Genomic DNA, 18,796 nt, shown 5'->3' with positions numbered 1-18,796 from the left:
CTTCGTCATCTGCTCCGTCTGCCTCTTCTGCTTCCAGGTAGGCGCCGGCTCCAGGGCAGTGTCGAGCCCCTCCCGCTGTGCGGGCTCGGGTCACTCCGGGGACAGCGCGGTTTGAGTGGCATCGCTCTTCGAGGTAGAAGCCGCTGTGGTGGCGTCGGATTTCACCTGGAATAAGCTGGGGAAAACCGAGCACAGCTGGCACAGGAGAGAGTCAGTGGTAAACAAGTGCTTTGTCCAGGCCGTGTCTCAGAGCTTCCACAGCTTGAGGGGGGCCTGACGTGGCTCCAGACGGCACCAGGTCCTGCTGGAAAGGGCCAAGCACCGGAGCACAGAGATCAGCCGTGGCCTGATGGTCGGGAAGGGCAGGAGGGCTGGTGACTTCTTACTTGTCAGATGAATCTGTTTCCACAGCAGACTTCAGGTGTGTCGCCGATGGGCCACTGCAGCTCCTGTGAAGTACACTGTCCTTGCAAGAGCACAGAAAGCCAAAGGCACCATTTGTGTTCTCTGCGGGGTACAGGATGCCTCTGTACAGGAAAACTCCCTTGCTGGCTGGGAAAGCACTGCTCTAGTGCTCCTCCCTGCTCTTGCAGAAGGTCACAGAGAACCAAACATTTCTCAGGGAAAAGATTTTAAGCCGGCATAGGAGCAAACAAGCAGCCTGTGCATAAGAGTTAAATTTCTGTGTGTTCCCTCAGTAAAGGCACACAGTGGGTGCTGGGCAGTCAGGGCAGATTTGGGCTTTGGGCTCTGCCTGTGGCAGTTTGGCCCAGCGGAATTCATCATCCCCCTGTACTGGTGCAGATGTGTGTCCCTGGAGCACTGTCAGCTCACTCAGCCTCACAAGCCCACTTTTCTTACTTGTGCAACTGGTTATCATGGTTTGCAGTGTCCTGCTCCTCCTCTCCCTGCCAGAGAAGCTTTATGGCTGGCTGGCAGGGATCACAAGTGCCTGCACCAAGGTGCACTGCACAACACGTCATGGGCCAGGCGCCTGCTCCAGCTGCAGAGCTGAAGCTTGCTGTGCTCCCTGCTCCTTTTCAAGGAATTAATCCTCCTCCTCTGGCCCTCTGTGTAGGTCTGTATGCTTTGCTCAGTAGGATATCACCTGTTCTGCTGTCACCGCTCGGAGAAGACCAGCCGGCGCTGGATGGCACTGGATTATGCGGGAATTTCCATCGGGATCCTGGGCTGCTATGTGTCAGGCGTGTTCTATGCCTTCTACTGCAGTAATGTGAGTCAGGAGCACATGTCCTTGCAGGGTTTAGTTCCTGTGGTCTCACTGTAGTTTCCATGCTGCAGGAAGGGGGTTCAGTGCAGGTGTCCAAACAGAACAGGAGTGGGGAGACAGGGATGGGAAGTGGAACACGTCCCTCTGACCCTGGCAGAACTGTGCTGGCTGAAGAGACAGGCAAATGCAGGTTTTCGTTTCCAACTGTTGATCGCACAAGCCTCAAGAAAATATTCAAATTCCTCTCAAGGCAGGGAAACTTTACAGGTCCTACCAGTATCCGGTGCCTGATGCTGATCATGGGATGTGTCCCGTCACAGGTACTTTATTCAAACAGCATTGCCCACGAGGTAGCTGCTTATTTTCTCTCCATCTAATAGAGGATGAGTAAATGAGTTCCCTTCCAAGGCCTGCTGTGGATATGGCTGTCCAGGACCTGAGCTGGGCTGGCGAGGCACAGGTGCATTGAAAGCATCTGGTGCAGGAAGTGCTTGGAATGAAGGCTGTGGTGCCAGGTGCCCCTGAGCAACAGAGTCCCTTCCCCTCAGTGCCAGCTGACAAACACAGGGCCCTGCACTCAGACCCACGGCTGGTGCTTGCAGCAGGGACAGGTTTGAGGTATCGCTGTGCTCAGTCACTGAAATTTCCTGCCCAGAGCTGACTTTTGCCTGTGATAACAAACCCACAACCTTGCCTTTGTTTCTTTTTGCCCTCAGTACTGGCGCCAGGTGTATTTGATCACTGTGCTGGCCATGATCCTGGCAGTGTTTTTTGCTCAGATCCACCCCAGTTACCTCACACAGCAGTGGCACAGGCTGCGCTCCATCATTTTCTGTTCCGTGTCTGGGTATGGAATCATTCCCACCATCCACTGGGTTTGGCTTAATGGCGGCGTTGGTGCATCCATTGTACAGGTAAAAAAAAAAAAAGTAAGATTCCCTTTTGCTTTTCACTTGCCGTCTTCCTTGAGTCTTCTTACACTTGGGGAAACAATGGGGAAGCAGGAAGAGTTAAAATTCCTTTAAGGACAGAATGCTTTTGGTCAATATGATCCACATGGGAACACTGAGAAATGTGTTGAGAGGGGGTTGACAGCTTGGGAAGCTTCATTCTGCTGTGTGGCCCTAAAGTTGCACAGTGAGAAGGAAAGCTGGATCCAGGTGTGCCTGTGCCTGCACACAGAGCAACCTGTGCGGGCAGACCGCAGGGCAGGGCGCCAGGTGCTGAGGTGGCTGTGGAGCAGGAAGGAGCCAGTCAGGCTGCATGAGTGCTCGGGGCTGGCCACCCCCACAGCTCCAGAGGACAACCAGGAGACACTGGGATGATGGGACGATTATTTGTTTCCTCTTCTGTTCCCTAGGTTGGCAGCAGAAATCAGCATTTATCTGCTCAGCCCTCTGTCTCCTACGCAATCCTCCTCTAACAGCTCTTTCATGTTACTGTTTTCCTGTTTGTTTCACGACTTGGAATTATGCTGTGCAAGCAGCAGCCCAGTACAGCCAAAGGCAGTCCAGTGTGCCCCAGTATGAACCCCCGTGAAATTGCTGCAGTTACCCAGGGACACCTGATGGTGCTGAAGAAAATGTTTCCTTTTCGCAGTGAGCACAAACTGCACACGCCAGGGCTGGCCTGGATGGAAGGCTGTCCCCTGGGGTGAGGGTTCAGCCTAGTCCAGAACTGCTGTGGAATGTGGCAGAGCACCATTTGGAAATGTATGTGGCCTTTATACAGGACATTTCACAATGGCCCTCTAAAAATCCTATCAATAGCAGTTGTGCCCCAACAATTCCCCATTTGGCTTCCCCTAGGATAGCAGGATGGTGTCTATGGTACATATTTTATTTCCATACTTCAGAAAAATGGCCCACTTTTGGTAACAAAACATGCTGCTAACAAAATCCACCTGGTGACTGAGTTGCTGGTTACTGACCACCCAGTGTGAGCAGTCCTGCGGGCTTTGGTGCAGCAGCTGCAATCCCAGCTTAAGTGGGATATGCAGTGCAGTGTCCATCACCCTGGCTGTTCTGTGTAGGGTCAGGGGAGTGGCAGGCATCCTTTCACGGACAGATGCCATGTCTGCTGTAGGCTGAACTGAGTAGTTTGTGTGTAGAAGGCAGAGAGGCTGGAATACAAGACGTTTCTGCCCACTCAGGCTTTCCCGGAGTTTGGCATTTGCGTCCCCGTTGGTTGTATGCACAGCTGACACAGGCAGGGAAGGAAAATGCAGTGCTGTCGTGCCTTTTCCTTTTTTATCTTCAGGGACATTTTTTTCTGGTTTTGCCTTCTAACAGAATAGGAGAGCTTCCTTTTCTTTTGCAGGAGTTTGCTCCGCGGGTAGTTGTCATGTACTTCATCGCTGCTGTAGCTTTTCTCTTCTATATTTCCAAAGTTCCAGAAAGATACTTCCCAGGTAGGAAATTCTCTTCTGGCTGATTTTTTTTCTGCAGTTAAGCTTCCTGCAGTGTCACAGTTCTTGCTGTGGGTCCTGAACTTCCTAGGAGAGAGGCGACTGAGCATGCTCCCCATGCGGTGTTCCCATACAGAGTAAAACAGTGGGAAGAGGCAGACAACTTCCATCGAGTTCGTTAAAGAACTTTCCCCGTCACCCCTCAAGGGCAGGGTAGCGTGGAGCTCTGCAGGAGGCTGATTGCTGATTGCACTGCATGCACTGGGGCTGCATTTTACAGCTGAACTCCCTGCCCCTGTTCTCCCCCGCAGGCCAGCTGAACTACCTCGGCTCGAGCCACCAAGTGTGGCACATCCTGGCAGTGGTGATGCTGTACTGGTGGCACCAGTCCACGGTGTACATCATGCAGTACCGACACAGCAAGCCCTGCCCCGAGTACGGCGCGGACTTGTGAGCCAAGGTATGGCCATTACCACCCTCGGGGAATAGGATACTCTAACCACAAGCTTCAGGAATCGTGGCCTGAACCTCAGGTCGCTGCCCCCGAGTGGGTGCTGACTGGTGCAATGCTTGCTGTAAAGAAAAAGCAGGGATGTGATGCCAGGCACTCCGCCCACCTGTGCTGCTGCACTGGCTGAAGCTCTGTGGAGCTGCTGGCTCCTTGAGCAGTTTTAGAGCAGGCTGGGCTAAGCCCTGCCGGACCACTTCCAGCTCAGTGTCACAATCTTAATAATCTCAAACCATCATTAGTACTTGGCCCTAAGTAGCCTTTCCCTCAGGCTTTTGTCAGGTTTTCAGTCTGCTTAGCATTGATGTGGATGTTGTGGAAATCAGATGAGTTGCTAATTACATGTGCATAGTGATTTACCTCCTTTCCCTGCTCTGTTTCAGAGGCAGCACAAGAGGATTTGTGACTCTGAGGGTCTGGACCTCATGTGATGAGCTGTGCTGTCAAGTACTGAGGCAGTTCCTTTCCTGACTCCTGGACTGTTACCCCTTGCTGGGACAAAGTGTAACTGCAAGCTTTGGTAAACCCAACAGCACTGCCGGGGATCTGAGGGGCATTTCTTTCTCAGCCACTTCCTGCTCTACAGTCAAGTACCAAACAGATCTTCCTGGAGCAGGACAGCAGGAGGCTGAGCTACCTTGGCATGCAGATCCCAGCAAGATGTTTTGTTGCGTGGCAGACATGAACGGCTCAAGCCAAGGGTGCTCAGGCCCGGACTCCAAGTTTTCAGGTGGTGTGCACACTTAGGAGAACACTCCTGACAGCGTGCCTGTAAAATTGTGAGAACTGTGGGACCCGGTCCTGGATCCGAACCACAGCCCCGTGGGCTGTGCATCCGTTAGCCTTTGCCTGGAAGATGTGCTTATGCTTCAGCGTTGGCACAGGAACATATGAACTGGAATGCAGTGGATTTGTGCCCTGCTCTGGACAAGCTCTTTTCCGTTCCCTGGGAGCTAAGATCACATGATAGCCAGCACACCTAGATCTTCATTGCAGATGTTCCCCCAAGGGGGGTAGTGCCATTGCTTGAAGAAATTTCTCTAGATCCCTTCAGTAATCTGGAATCAGTATTCCGAAATATTCCAGGAGTAGCACTAAGCCTGCGTGTCCATGTTTGTTGCTGTTTCACAATCAGTGAACCTGCTCGGATGCAAATTCCTGACCTTTGGCCTTTCCATGTGCACAAGGTGATACTGCGCTCGTAGACACCGCTATCCAAAAGGACTTGCTGCCACAATCCTGCCACAGTGAAAAGGCTGTCTGGAGTTTCAGGATGTGTTGTGGAGCCATCTCTTATAAAATTAACACCAGGGAGCCATGAAATACCCTAGTTATTGGGTAGCTGTAGCTCAGCACAGTTAAGCTCCAGGGGTGCCAGTCTTCCAAACAGCACTGAAATCCTTTGGACTTTGAGGTTAGAGGCAATGATGCTGTTAGGATTAATCCTAAGTGGCTTTGGCCCTGTGGAAGGGGCTTCCCCATACTCCACTGGGAGAGGCTGGCTTTGTGCAGTGACTTCCTGAGGGCAGGCAGGCTCTGTTAGTCCCCCAAAGGTGCCTGTCCCAGGGCTAAGGCAGGGGAGTAGGGCTCGTTCTCCGGTCAGGGTGTGCCAAGGACATGGGGAGTGGTGGTGGAAGCTTGTGGACAGGCACCTGAACTCCTTGGGCATGGAGAAGGCATGGAGAGGCTGGTTTTGGTGCTTTTTGTTGTTTTGTTTTTTTTTAACTCCAGAAACAAGTATTGACAAAACTGACTCTGTGTTAACGATTCAGCTCCCAGAGCTTTAAGCCTTTCAGTGTAAACACTGAATTTTTAATGATTTTCTTTTAACTTGACAGCCAAGCAAGTTTCAAGTGCACTAATTACTACTACTGACGCCTGACAAGGAACTTGCAAGTATAGAAGTCTGTTTCCAGTGTTATGTGTACAGCAATACTCGAAGAATGTGTCTGTGCTCTGAAATAGTACTGACTTTAGCGTTGGCTAATGTATTTTTTTAATGGAAACTCTTAACTACTCTAGCAGTTTTCACCAGGTAAGGAAACTGATTGCCAAGCTGTGCATTTTTACTTGACACAATTTATCAAGCTGCATGATGGTCTTTGGTGTACAGACTGAACCTATAAATAAATTCCAGTTCATTGACTGTTTCCTTGGAGTAACATCATTCGTGCATCTCATGCAGCAAAACCATAGATGTGAATGGCTCAGCCACGGAACTTGTGCCACATCCTGTGGGTTACACAGACGGGGAATTTTGGGGTAGCATCTCTAGTTCAATTTGCTGATGAACTCGGCTTTGCAGCCTACTACCACTATTCTTTATTAACAGTCCTGCTGCTGCTTTTTCTGTTCTTGACCATTTCCATTCTTACCTCCGCTCACCCAAGAGTAAAATCAATACAAGGAGCGTTCAAAAAACCTGCTCCAGTAAACAACTGCAGGAAGGGGCTCAAACCACAGTACAGTTCTGTCCAGAAGTGCAGAGCTCAGTCCACAGCAGTGGCATTGGGAACCGCACAGGACCTTCCTGAAAGAAGGGTTTAAGGAGTAACACTGAGCCGAAGGAATTCAAAATAACACATGATCCACAGATTTTTAACCAGTTGGACAAAGCAAGATGACTGGGCAGCAAATATAACTATTTAAAACACTTTTAAGAGAGACACAGGTGCTTACAGCCACAAAATCATTCAGCAGCAGCAGCAGCTTATAACGAGTACATCAAAGCCTACACATGAATACTTCACAATGCAGTGCTGAAGAGACCTGCAAAGGCACTGTTACCAGGTTCTTTTATTTAACAACTCCAAGGATTTTGTGACATACATCAGCTTCACAAAAGAAGTTAAAAGTTCTCGCTTTAGTAGTACACAAAACAGCTTTAAAACTCAAAGTCTAACAAGAAGTGGAAGTGTAGTTCAGGAAAGTGCACTTAAAAGCTGAATGCCAGCAATTTTAAAATCGTTTTTATGCTCTTTAGTACTAGGTGATGCCTCAGTCACAACTTTAGCCATACACACACTCTTCTTGATTTCCTTTCAAAATAAGCACTGTGGAACAGTAACACAGCAGCCACCCTTGGTGCTTAACTCATATTCACTCAAGTCACAAACATGATTGTGGCTGCTGGGTTACCAAAACCACAGCAACTCCAAGGGGTACGTGATGTGTGCGAGCATGTGTATATTTTATATATATTTCTCATATATAAAAATACACTATATAGTATAAAAAACTCCAGATAAACTCTTATTCTCACAGTAGCAAATATATCAACTTATTTTCACAGTACTTGGTTTTACTAACTGGGACACCCAGAATGATTAGAAACTTTTTCCTCCAACGCTGGTGCTCACAGAGCTCCCTGCCACACAGAGGGCAGCCAAAGCATTAATTATATTAAGTATACACCTCAGGGCCCTTTGAGTCCGCAGACAAACAAAACTACCTGGTTTTTCTTTCAATGACCACAACCACTAGGGGCTTCTTAGTACCTTGGGACAGACGGTCTCTCCAGCAGCTGATCCTAGAAGGCCTGTGCTCCAGTCCCTCAGCATGCAGAAGGACAAGCTGTAAAAATCCACTGCGGTTTTTGCCTGGAAGGGAAGTGTCAACCCCTTACCTTGCCCTCTTCCTGCCACAGGCAGCACGTACATGCCTGCCTACTGCAGCAAGGGCTTTCCTGATTCCAGCAAAGGTCACGTTGCACACCGCACACCCTGAACAAAGGCGAAGGATATCCCATTCCCAGATAGTCACATCTTTCACCTCCTTTGAATAGTGGATAGTGGCTGAAAATAACCCCAAACTTGGGTTTAGTTGTGCATAAACTACATATACCAGGCAAAGTCAGCTTAGCAGGGTGCACCAATCTCATATCGACCATGAGAAAGGATAAAATAACTAGCTCTAGAGACAAAAACGTTACATTTAAACAAAAACCTGTTTGGTATCTTGAGTATGAAGAACCAGGTTTGTTAAGGCCATTAGGAGGCAAGTATCACAGGCCCTAAGTCATCCACCAGAGATGTTATGCCAGCTCTAGAGCCACTGGGGTCTGCCGTTTGCCTTTGCCTCATCTCTCCCTTCAGCTTTGCTGTGCTGCAATACAAGCGCGTGCAGACCCTCTGCCAAAACCCCCTGCAGCACTTCTCAGCCTGGAGACTGGGGGTAAACCAACAACACATGAACGCATTTCCTTCTATTTTTAATTTACCTGATCACTTCTGCCCACACTGGATCTGCTGATGCCCGGCCTCCTCCCTGTGTGTCCAACAGCCCCCACCTCTCTTCCTGGGCCCTGGAGCCAATCCCCAGTGCCATACACATCGTTAACCCTTCCCGCTGCTTTCCCACTGGGAAGGCAAGGCTTTGGCAAGGACCAGCCACATTTAGGACCATGGTTTTACTCTCATTTTGTGTCCACCCCACTGCTCCATTTGTCATCTCACTCTGTTCCAAGAGCTCTTCAGGCAGGTAACAGCTCTGAAGGACACTGAAAAGGCAGCTCATAAGCATGCACAGAGGGGGGGGAAAAAAGGAAAAAGACAGTTAACCTGAGTGTCAGAAATGCTACAAAAATTGGCAAGTGCTTCTTGCAGCCTTTGGCACCAAACAGGTGAGAAGAGCAGTAATAAAGCCTGGAAAGTCCTGTATTGAAACATTTCTACTCTATCTCCTAAGGGCTTAACTTCTAAGCCTGGAAAAGGCACACTGAAGCAGGCACAGCTGGAATATTCCACTTACACCCTGTGAGAAATGAAACTGAGCAAGATGAAGGTTGTACAGATGGTGTACAGATGGCTATGAGCAACTTTCGGATTCCGGGGCTAAGGGAAGCAATCTCACATACATCCTAGTCGGCATTTTATCCAACTGACCGTCACCAAAGGAGTCATGTGATTTGTTTTCAATGTGTTTTCAGTGAATATTGTAAGGGATCAAATCCCCCCCTAAGAAATCTCAGGATCACAGATCTCCTGTATATCCAGCAGGAGGCTTTGGGGGAAAAAAAGCTCACAACCCTGAATATTTCACTTCACCTGTGATGGGGGGGACATGAGGACACCTGGCCACAAACAGTGATGTCCTCCACATACAAACACCCAGCTACCTACTCCTCAGCCTCCACTGGAGCAGGACAGAAAGGTGAGACAAGCCGAGGAACCACCTCCTTCCGTGTCCTCGTGAAGATGGCTGTGGAACCCAGGCAGACGGGCTGGGCTGTCCTGAGGGGCGTGGGCTCTGCAGACGGTGTCCGTGGCTCATGACAAGCTGCGAGGCAGCGGAGCTGTCCCACCTACGCACAGCACCAACTTCCACACCACAGGAAGGAAACTCTTGTGCTCAGCAGTGTTCACACCTCCTCCCATCACCTGAGGCACCTCCTGGGGTCCCTCACGCCTCCGAGGTCCTGGGCAGAGGGGACCCATAAGGCTCCTGCCCGTAAGGCTCCGTGGGGTGAAAAGCAGCTCAGTGGTCCGGCAGCCACCAGCTCCTGCTGGAACACAGCTGGGGCAGGAAGCTCATCCAAAGCTCAGTGCATTTAGCAAACCTTAAAAGAGCATTAGGTTACAGTCATTTCATAAAACTACTGTGGTAAAAAAACCCCCCGTGTTTGAGAGAACATACATTTTCTTGAAAATAAAATCCAAGATGAAAACAGACACAAATCCCACTTCGTAATCAAATCAATCCAATGGCTGCACCTCACAGTGAACTCTCCAAGTCATCTGAAACACTCCAGATGTGCCCAAGGATGACAACTCTTCCAGTGTGCTGAGGAGTCTCCCAAGTGCTGCAATTCCAGCCGTGTACCTGCTGGCTCACCCCTACATTCAGGCTTCTCACAGATCAGTAAATTATCTACTTCTTTAGTTTTGACTCTACGTTTCCAGTTTGCTATTTTACATTAATGGCACTTACTATTAAAAAAAAAAAAAAATTAAAAAATGACCATTTAGGCACACCAAAAAAACCATCTGCCTTTCATCTCTGCAGCTGCATAGAAGTCTGCAAGGTCCCAAGCCATAGCTGTGCTCTGGAATTCTAGGCCACAGCCCCATGAGGATGTGGTTGCTTTATTTTTATGATTAATAAAGGTAGTTTTCACCTAGGAAGCAAAGACTTGACTATTTCCAGCATATAATCTGGATTTTAGTATGTCTTGGTTCTTAGGTCTGCTGAGACACAAAGAAGCACCACAGTTCATTAGCCCCCTGTACACATGAAAAACATTTCCCATGTGCTCCCTGCCTCTTCTGCTCCACATGGGCACAGGGCAGAGGGATGGAAAGGCAACACCACAGTGCAGAATGACAGTATGTCCCAGGGCCCCAAGTCAGTGACAGGGACTCATATCCAATTCCTTGTTTCATTCTGGGAGCCATCTGCCCTAAGAAAACAATGCTCCTGCTTTGTTTCTCTTTTTCTCAAAAAGATCCCAAACAGAATTAGCCATCATTTGCAATCCGATCGTGCACGCAGGCCACTGCCTCCTCAACCTGAACAAGCTGTACAACCCAGGGCCCTGGCATTTCAACCACATAAATTACTCCACTAAACCTTTATTAAGGGACTTGAAGAGGTGGAGTGGGGGGAACCCATTGGAAGCCTTTACTGTTTGGAAGGAAACGGAGCTGCTCCAAAGGGATCTAACTCCAGTGCCTGCTGTGGTTGGCTCTGTGTACTCTGCACGACCAGCTCTGTGAAGGGCACCGCACCAAAGTCATCTGTTTTCAGCCCGTCCCCACCGTGAACGGCCCCGTGAAAGGAGCTCTGCCTTGGCCTGCCAGCCATGGTGCCATGGTCCCCGCAGCTGTCCCCAAAGCCCTGGTGCTGGGCATGGCGCATCAGGTCTGGCGGGTGGAAGGGTTTGGCTCCGAAAGGATCCAGCAGAGTCTCATCTGCCTGCAGAGGGTTGGCTCGATCCTTGCTGTCAGTCAAGGCCACACTGATGTTCTCCTTGGAGTCCGAGATGGTCAGGAACTCATTGCTGCTCTGGGAGTCCCTGCGGCCGGCCTTCCTGTGCCGGCGGGCGCGCTCTGGGGTGCGGTAGCTGGGTTTCAGCCCCTTCTTTGTGGTGGTGGGGGTGCCGTGATGGCGCTTCCCATTGTTCTTGGACACCTCCTGCTTCATGCGCCTCTGGCGGGAAGACAGCTTCTGCAGGTTCCGCTGCTGCTTCACCTTCTGCTGCTGCTGCTGGCTCCCTGTGATCTCCTCAAACGGAACCAGCCCAAACAGGTCCTCTCTGCTCCCAGCAGACTTGGGGAGAAGGGACGGCTGAAACGGGGTGCAGCCAAAGATATCCACGCTCCGTGGAGAGGTGGGGGAGAGCAGAGGCTCCATCCCCGACCCCTGCCCATCTTGCTGGGGCACCTTTTTGCTGAAGGGAGCCTTTGTGAAAACATCAAAGTCATCCTGCTCTTGGCCCTGAGAAGAAACATCTTTCTCCATCTTCTCTCTTGCCTGAGGCTGCAGAGTGAAAAAGGGCACAGCTCCAAACACATCAAATTCTTGGCCAGGGTTGATCAGAGTGCTTGGCACCTCAGGCAGGGACATAGGCACTGAACTGGGCTCTGTGATTTCACCGCTGCCCACACCATCTCTGAACCGAGTGCTCAGGAGCCCTTCCACACATTTTTGCTTGGTACGGTCACAATCAGAATCAGAGCTCTGTTTTTCCTCCTCCTCTTCCTCCACCTCTTCCTCAGAATCCATGAGGAGAGGTCGGTGGCCTAAATTCTCCGGTTCTGTATCATTGTCATCATTGAAGTCTCCGTTCTCTCCATGCAAGACTTCTTCATCCTCCTGTTCTTCTTCTTCCTCACTGCTCTTGGGAGAAGGAGGATCAGATTCAAAATCACTCTCTGACTCCTCACCACCTTTTGTCACGTGTGCCTCTGCACTTTTCCTCCCTGGCCGGGGATCTCTAAATGCATGGCTCAGTTTTCCAGCCTTTGTTGGGGTCCCTAAGATATTTCCTGGATTGCTGGCTGAATTATCCACTTGTTTTCCAGAGGAACCTGCAGGTCCAAAGAAAAAAGCAAAAGAAAACTTAAAACATACAAAGGCAAAATTTACTCCACACACCCCACAGCCACACATCCCAGGAGCTATGCAAACATATATCCTGTACTTACGGAGTGAAATAAACTAAAAATCAGATCTGATAGTTCAAACAACACTTATAAAATCAACAGTCAGAGCTGCCAACTTTACTTCTTGAGCACAAGGGGCCTGGAAATACAGTACCAACATTTTTGGGGCACGGAGAAGGGGCTAATGGACACAGCTGATCTCTGGAGACAGCTTTTCAAAACCAGTCATTATACAGCTACAGCAGGATTTAAACACTTTACTTTTCTATATTATTTTTTTTTAAGCAGACAAGCTATTTTGGGGTGTGCTTCTACTTTGATAGTCTGCTCTGACAAACAACAATCTAGTCATGAGAGCAGCTCCTTCTAACTCCCACAGCAACCGAGGTACAAAGAGCTCTTGCTTTACCTGAAGTTTGAGAAAAATGCTTTCTGCTTTTTGTCTAAGTGCAATCTGTCAGCTCAGCTTCTCTATGGCAAGGAAATTTATCTACTCATTTTCCTCTGCCTGCTTCCTCCCCCCTATTCACTGACAACTAGAACTGAACGAACAATTCACTCATGAGTCTTCTGTGGTGTGGTTGCCTTGGGAACACTGGAAGCAGTAAAAATTTTGCAGCAGCACAAAAAAAGAGATGGCAAGAGCAGGCAGAGCAGGGGAGGCTGCATAGTGGCACTGGCACAGCTGTCGTCACTTCGCAAGCCCAGTTTCTCCCTGTGTCAGAGCCCCGTGCTGTGGGGAGATGTTTTCAGAAGTGTAACTGACTTGGATTTCTACTGGAAGAGAAGGAGCAGCAGGAAAATAAAAACACCTCAGTCTCCACTGGGTAAAGCACATTTGCCCTTGAGATGTCCTCTTCTCTTGGCCACAGATAAGGTGCATAATGTTACATGTAACACCAACAACAGCAGTGAGAAGTCACTTCCCGGCAGGCACAGAGCCACTGCCCAAAACCTGTGTGCGACTCTGCCCAGGGAGGCTGTCACAGGCACCCTGGCACCGGGGATGAGCTTCTCACACCTCCAGCATCTGACACCAGCTGGGGCTGGGGCTCCTCCTGTTCAAGCAGTTATTAGAGTACTCTACCCAGAGCACTGCACTGGAGCCCTGACCTCACTCAACCAAAACGAATGTCTTCCACTTAGGGCTTTGTTACCCAAACACTGACATTTAACGCACTCCATGTGTTCAATGGATTGAAAAAGCTAGGGAGGGCTGCAGGCATCCACTACTTCTCAAAAAAATGTCTTCAGCCAGAATCCAGATCATAACTCTTGTTCTTGCAATATACAAAATATTTTCCCAGCTAATTCCTTCTTTCACAAGGAAACTAGCAACTTCCAGGCCAAGTCGGATTCTTTTCTTTCTATGCTCCAGTTTTACAAGAGCCATTTCTTCCATTTTTAAAGGGAATTAACAGCTGATTTCCTCATCCACCAGCTTCCTCACCCCTCTGCAGTTACACTTAAAATAATCAAAATTCAGCAGCAATACAATTTATGTATGGATTTAAGAACAGGATGACCAGAATGACTAAAAACATCAGGTGATTAGGGCTTTGAGCTGTTTCTTCTTGCCTTCTGGTGTCAGATTGCTTCTTATCTATTGTAATTTTAAATGCTACATATTTGCTTTAGCCACTAAATTAGAATCTGGATTATTTTGCTGCTTACTTTAGATTTCCCAAAGGTACAGCCTTCACATTGCACTATATAACCCTCTATCCTCCAAATCCTACTGTTTCCAATATTTACTGGAACACTAATGTTAGCATAAATGCAAATAGATTTAAAAGAAGAAAAAGGGACTATTTCTAGGCTAGATGTTAACACCACTTACACAACAAAAGGCCCAAACCTTTTCTCTATGTCCATATCCACAAGAGTTTACAGTCCCAAGGAATGGTTAGACTTTGCACTTAATCTCAATATGCAGTTAACAACTCATACAGCTTTTTTTTTTTTTTTTCAAGGAAGAACTGAACCACAGTGTTATCTGATATACCTGACTTCCCAAAAGGTTTAAATATTATTTGTTAAGTGCTGCCACAGAAAACAAACTGTAACGGGCACTGACGAGACAGAACACCCAACCTCTACCAAGAGCAGCTGAGCTGCTGAAGGGGCCATCTGAGGCACACGAGGTGCAGCTCTCAGCCCCAGACCTCTTCAGACAGATGGTACAGCAAAGAGGACGTTTCCCACAGCACACTCCATGGGCTGGCACTGGCACCCCAGCTGCTCCAGCATCCCAACAGACCTGCCCGTTATTCAGAACTGTGATTCTTGCTGGCCACACACAGCCAATGATCTTGAGAATCGGGCATCAAGACAAGCCAGCCTTTCAGGAGTCTGTATTAACACCCTAAGCTTCCTCTCTTGAGTCTAACAACTAGAATCTCCAGAGGAACTCGGATGAAGCCAGGAACAATTCACTGAGCAATCCCTCTTGCTGGAGACATGCATCCACAGCAACACAGAAGCCAGATGTTTTCCCCCTGTATTTGGAGCTCTGAACCACTCTTCAAGGAAATGCTGAGCACCTTCCTGGCTGACAGAGGCAGACACAGGGGAAGTGCTTGAATAGCCAACGAGAATAGTGAAAGTCTGATGTACTTGTTCATTTTTACTTTGCCCACAGCAGTCTGTCCTGGCCCCAGTCAGTTCTGTGGGCTCTTGCTCCACTGAGGGCAATGCCACGGCACGCTAGATGCAGCACACACCACCAGCCTTTGTGCTGGCAGGAATGAGGCAGCCTTCAGAAAAGGGAAGCTTGAGGTGTGTATTTGTAAAGGTCTGCCCCTGCACATGAGAAAAGATGGTCCAAAATATCTCCATTTTGAGGCCACTCAAAGACACAGCAAGAAGACTTTTTCCTGTTCCAACACCATCACAGAACAGCCAATAACTGCATCTCAGCTCAGCAGTGGTTTCTGAACACGGTTTCCAAATTTCTAGCTCTTTAGCTGAGATTCCTCCGTCTCCAGTCTCCTTGCCAGAGTATCAGTGTGACTTGCTTATTGCAGCAGGAAACCAGTGTCTAGGTATTGTGTAGACTGGGAATTATCCAACAGTGATTAGAAACTCAAAACCTCCACTAAGAGCTCACTATTATCAGAGTTGCAGAGCCAGCACACATGACCCTACCTCAACAATGTCACCTGGAAAGCAGGTGGCACGCATCAGATGATGCTGTGAGCAGCAACTGCTCCTGAAACGTGGGTTTGAAGAAAACACTTTTACTCCAAGGAGTATTACCAGAAAGGTCACGTCGCTGCTCTGAAACTGGAATGTGTTAGGAAAGAGCAAGTATTTTGCTTTATCCTTCCATGTGTGTTGAGGTGTTAGAAACAACTAGACCTACCTGCTCTGAGCAGAAACTACTCTAAGATACTCATTTTACACACTTTTAGCCCTACCTGGCCAACCCAGGGGGAACAATCCATCTCTGCACCCACCTTTGCAGCTGCAGTGGCTTCAAGTTAGCCCCAGGAACATGGATAAAAACTGCATCAGGCAAGAATCAAAACCAAACCAAAAATAACCTCCCTAGAACTATCATTTTTTAAACTAAGCTAGGATAGTTTGGTTTTCTACGCTACAGTTGCCCCTGTTTCACTGCTAATGAAGTTAGCAAATGAAATAGAGAGCACTACACACAGAAACAATCCCCCAAAAGGGAAAAGCCCCTGCTTAATGACAGTTGAATGCTTTGGCCAAACAGATTTCCAAACTGAAGTGTCGTGTCATGTCCATTTCGTGCAATCTTGTCAGGCTACACTGCTGCAGAGACGTTCAGATACATATTTATATGGCAATGCTGCACACTGGTGAGCAACATCTGTTTGCAATGTGCTGTTCAGATTACCACACTTCTAATCAGGTTTGCAGCTTGTAGGGAACAATTGCTCTTTGCTCAAATGCAAGCCAGGTGGAACATCTTTAATCATATAAGAAGATCCCAATCTTCAAGGAAATTTTCTGTTCTGATGTTCTTTTTTGAGACACAGGATTATAAGAGGATGAATTCCCTCTAACAACTGCAGTAATTACATGCCTTCTGCTGGTCCCCCATTTTAGGGGATTGCGGGGGTGGCCCAAGAGTGGGGCATAAGAGCTTTAAGCTCCCTTGGAATTGGGAACATACTGCCACCATCATTTCATAACAATTTGCCACATGTCAGCCCAAGGATTACCGGCGGGCTGCAACTAAATCTGCACCAGTTCTCTGACAACAGCCAGGGCAGCAGCTGCTCAACACTGTAATGGATTTACACGTCTCATCACCTCTATGTTCAAGAGCAACAGAAATGGAAGAACACCACCACACTTGTGCCTGGCAGCTACTGACGACATTCTTTTAAATAATTAATCCAGAGATTAAAGTGCAATACAAAAAAAATACTGCAACGTGCCTATGACTGCTCCAAGATGTGAAAAAACTTTTTAAAAATCAGAAGACCAATTTGGACAGAAAAAGCAGACCCTTGGCAGAGCCCAGACACACCATTTATACCTAGGATGGGTGAACAATTTCAGGTTACTTAGGAAGTGATACCTAGAACAGCTGAAGCTTAAGATGATCTTGATACAGGGAAATACCCTGAATCTGCATTCAGCAAGCACTACAAATATCTGAAGTTACAGCCAAGAAGATATAGAGTGACATCAGCAAAACTGTCAGTGAGTACAAATATTGATAAGAACTTACTCTAGAGGTCAAGTTACCTAAACCTGAAACGCTGTTACCACAGCCAGATCACTGCACAGGTCTAGGCATCTTTAAACAATCAACATCAGCTGTCAAAGAAACACGAACTGTTGGCAGGAGCACTTTTCAAGTTGTAAAAGCAGCTCAAGTCTTTTTTGTTTCTTCTGGTCTGGTATTCATAATTTTTTCTTAAATTCTAGTGAGCTGTGTCTCACTTAAAGGCCCAGACTGCACAGTGGTGCCAGGGCTCCACAGCCGTGGTACAGAACTTGCAGTGGCTTGAAACCCTGTTAGAAGCAGTACACAAAAAAACAATGGAAGGAATAATCAACCCCCATGCCTGTTCCTGCCAGAACATCATACGTTTCCGCTGTGACGTGGTGCACACCCAGCAGCACCTACTGCAGCAGGGGATTCTCAGGGGTGTGTCCAAGGCTCCAGATGATTCCCATGGCACTGCTGTCTGGCACACAGCCAGCTGGTTTTCTACAAGATCCACATAGCTGGGACAGTACACACCACACCACAAAGCCCCTCTTATTCCAAGACAGACACCTGCAGCGACCATTTGAAGACACCACCGCATCACCGAGTGTGGGAAGCCTGGAAGTCACAAGGAAGCTGCTACAGAACTGGACTCATTTTTATTCAGTCTCTGCACAGAGAACAGGTCTGCAGTGGCTCAGAAGGGGTTACCCCATGGAGGCTACAAAAACCAAGTGACTTGATCACGTCTACAGCACACATGATGTGTACCAACATTCAACAGAACTGTTAATGAGATGACCTGAACCAGAACCCTATCCCAAGATCCAAGCCAGGAGACAGCTCACAGAGATTCCCCACAAGCACACCAAATGCCTGAAACAGCTTCAGGCAACATTTCCCAACACCTCCACTTCGCACACAGCCCATCCATATAATTTTGAGTGTTACCTCAATGCTTGTATTCCTTCTGGGAATCACAGTATTGAGCTGAGGGAAGCAAAAGGCCATCCTAGCCTGGCTTCATCCCACAGACGTTAGTGTGAATAAAGGCAAGATGACCAAAGGCACCAAGTACAACTCACCAGCAAACTATACTATATTCATGACATTTCCTTCTTACATTTGAAAGCAGCACAAGATGTGTTTCTCCTGAGCTTCTGAAACACTTGATAGTAACCAAGGGGATTACAACACAAGCTGGTTAACACAGACTTGAATCAAAAACTTCCATTCCAAAATGCTGACCACAGGAGATGTTTTTTTCCACTGTCACCATCCAGTTTTGGGCATTCCAGAACCAGGATCTGTTTTCCGCATGTGAAGTGCCTAAGTGCCCCAGTGCTGGCCATTCAATTGTGCTGTCTTCTCTCTTTCATTAAGAAGTTTGCAATATCAGGTTTGTTTCTATCAGATCAAGCACTGGAATTCTTTTCCAGGGCCGAGTTTCTTTTCCAGTCATCTCAGGTCTTAGGGCACTACCATTTTCCACAAAAATTCAGGCATAAAGTAGTGTGTGTAGCAAATTTACTTGTGAGAATGCTTTTAATAGGATACACACCAAGGGTGAGAGACATCAAGAACTTCCACAGTGCTTCCCTATTTCCCAGATAGAGAGGAACCCAACACCCATTAGTTCATTTCACACCTCCTTCCGTCTGTGCATGCCAAGGGACACATGTTGCTGCTGGCTCTCCATTCCCACCGGACAAGAATAAGCACAGAAGGTCTAACAGACAAGCAGCTATAGTCCATCCAATTCCACGTTCCTTTTCCTGGTGATCCTTGTAGCAGTGCCAGCCTGAAATGCACTCGCAGCTCCACAGAGAATATCCCAAGTCACAGCAGCCCA

The 18,796-nt window shown here is 48.1% G+C and overlaps 2 protein-coding genes across 5 annotated transcripts in view; one reads left to right on the top strand and one right to left on the bottom strand.

Annotated features, from left to right (window-relative positions):
- The first annotated feature begins 6 nt into the window (after window positions 1-6).
- On the top strand, window positions 7-6,296 carry PAQR3 (progestin and adipoQ receptor family member 3). The gene is made up of 6 exons (XM_008644859.2): window positions 7-37; window positions 1,079-1,234; window positions 1,948-2,145; window positions 3,551-3,641; window positions 3,950-4,098; window positions 4,530-6,296. The coding sequence occupies exons 2-5, from the start codon at window positions 1,085-1,087 to the stop codon at window positions 4,090-4,092; spliced, it is 582 nt and encodes a 193-aa protein (XP_008643081.2). The 5' UTR covers window positions 7-37; window positions 1,079-1,084; the 3' UTR covers window positions 4,093-4,098; window positions 4,530-6,296.
- A 592-nt stretch (window positions 6,297-6,888) lies between these two features.
- The window catches only part of BMP2K (BMP2 inducible kinase), a 31,368-nt gene continuing 19,460 nt past the window's right edge, over window positions 6,889-18,796 (bottom strand). For all 4 annotated transcript variants that reach the window (XM_017727330.1, XM_017727332.1, XM_017727331.1 and 1 more), the window contains one exon: window positions 6,889-12,173. In XM_017727330.1, the coding sequence (XP_017582819.1) occupies window positions 10,765-12,173 (1,409 nt within the window). In that variant the 3' untranslated portion in view covers window positions 6,889-10,764. The remainder of the gene's footprint in view (window positions 12,174-18,796) is intronic.

This window comes from Corvus brachyrhynchos, unplaced genomic scaffold, assembly GCF_000691975.1.
Source record: "Corvus brachyrhynchos isolate BGI_N302 unplaced genomic scaffold, ASM69197v1 scaffold112, whole genome shotgun sequence".
Lineage (NCBI taxonomy): Eukaryota > Metazoa > Chordata > Aves > Passeriformes > Corvidae > Corvus > Corvus brachyrhynchos.
This window is presented reverse-complemented; position numbering and strand designations above follow the sequence as displayed.

Bases quoted from the DNA above. Each gene is read 5' to 3' on its own strand.
- PAQR3 (XM_008644859.2), top strand. From the start codon at position 1,085: ATGCTTTGCTCAGTAGGATATCACCTGTTCTGCTGTCACCGCTCGGAG. The intron at 2,146-3,550 runs GTAAAAAAAAAA...TTTCTTTTGCAG, and splicing joins TTGGTGCATCCATTGTACAG to GAGTTTGCTCCGCGGGTAGT. The intron at 3,642-3,949 runs GTAGGAAATTCT...TCTCCCCCGCAG, and splicing joins TCCAGAAAGATACTTCCCAG to GCCAGCTGAACTACCTCGGC.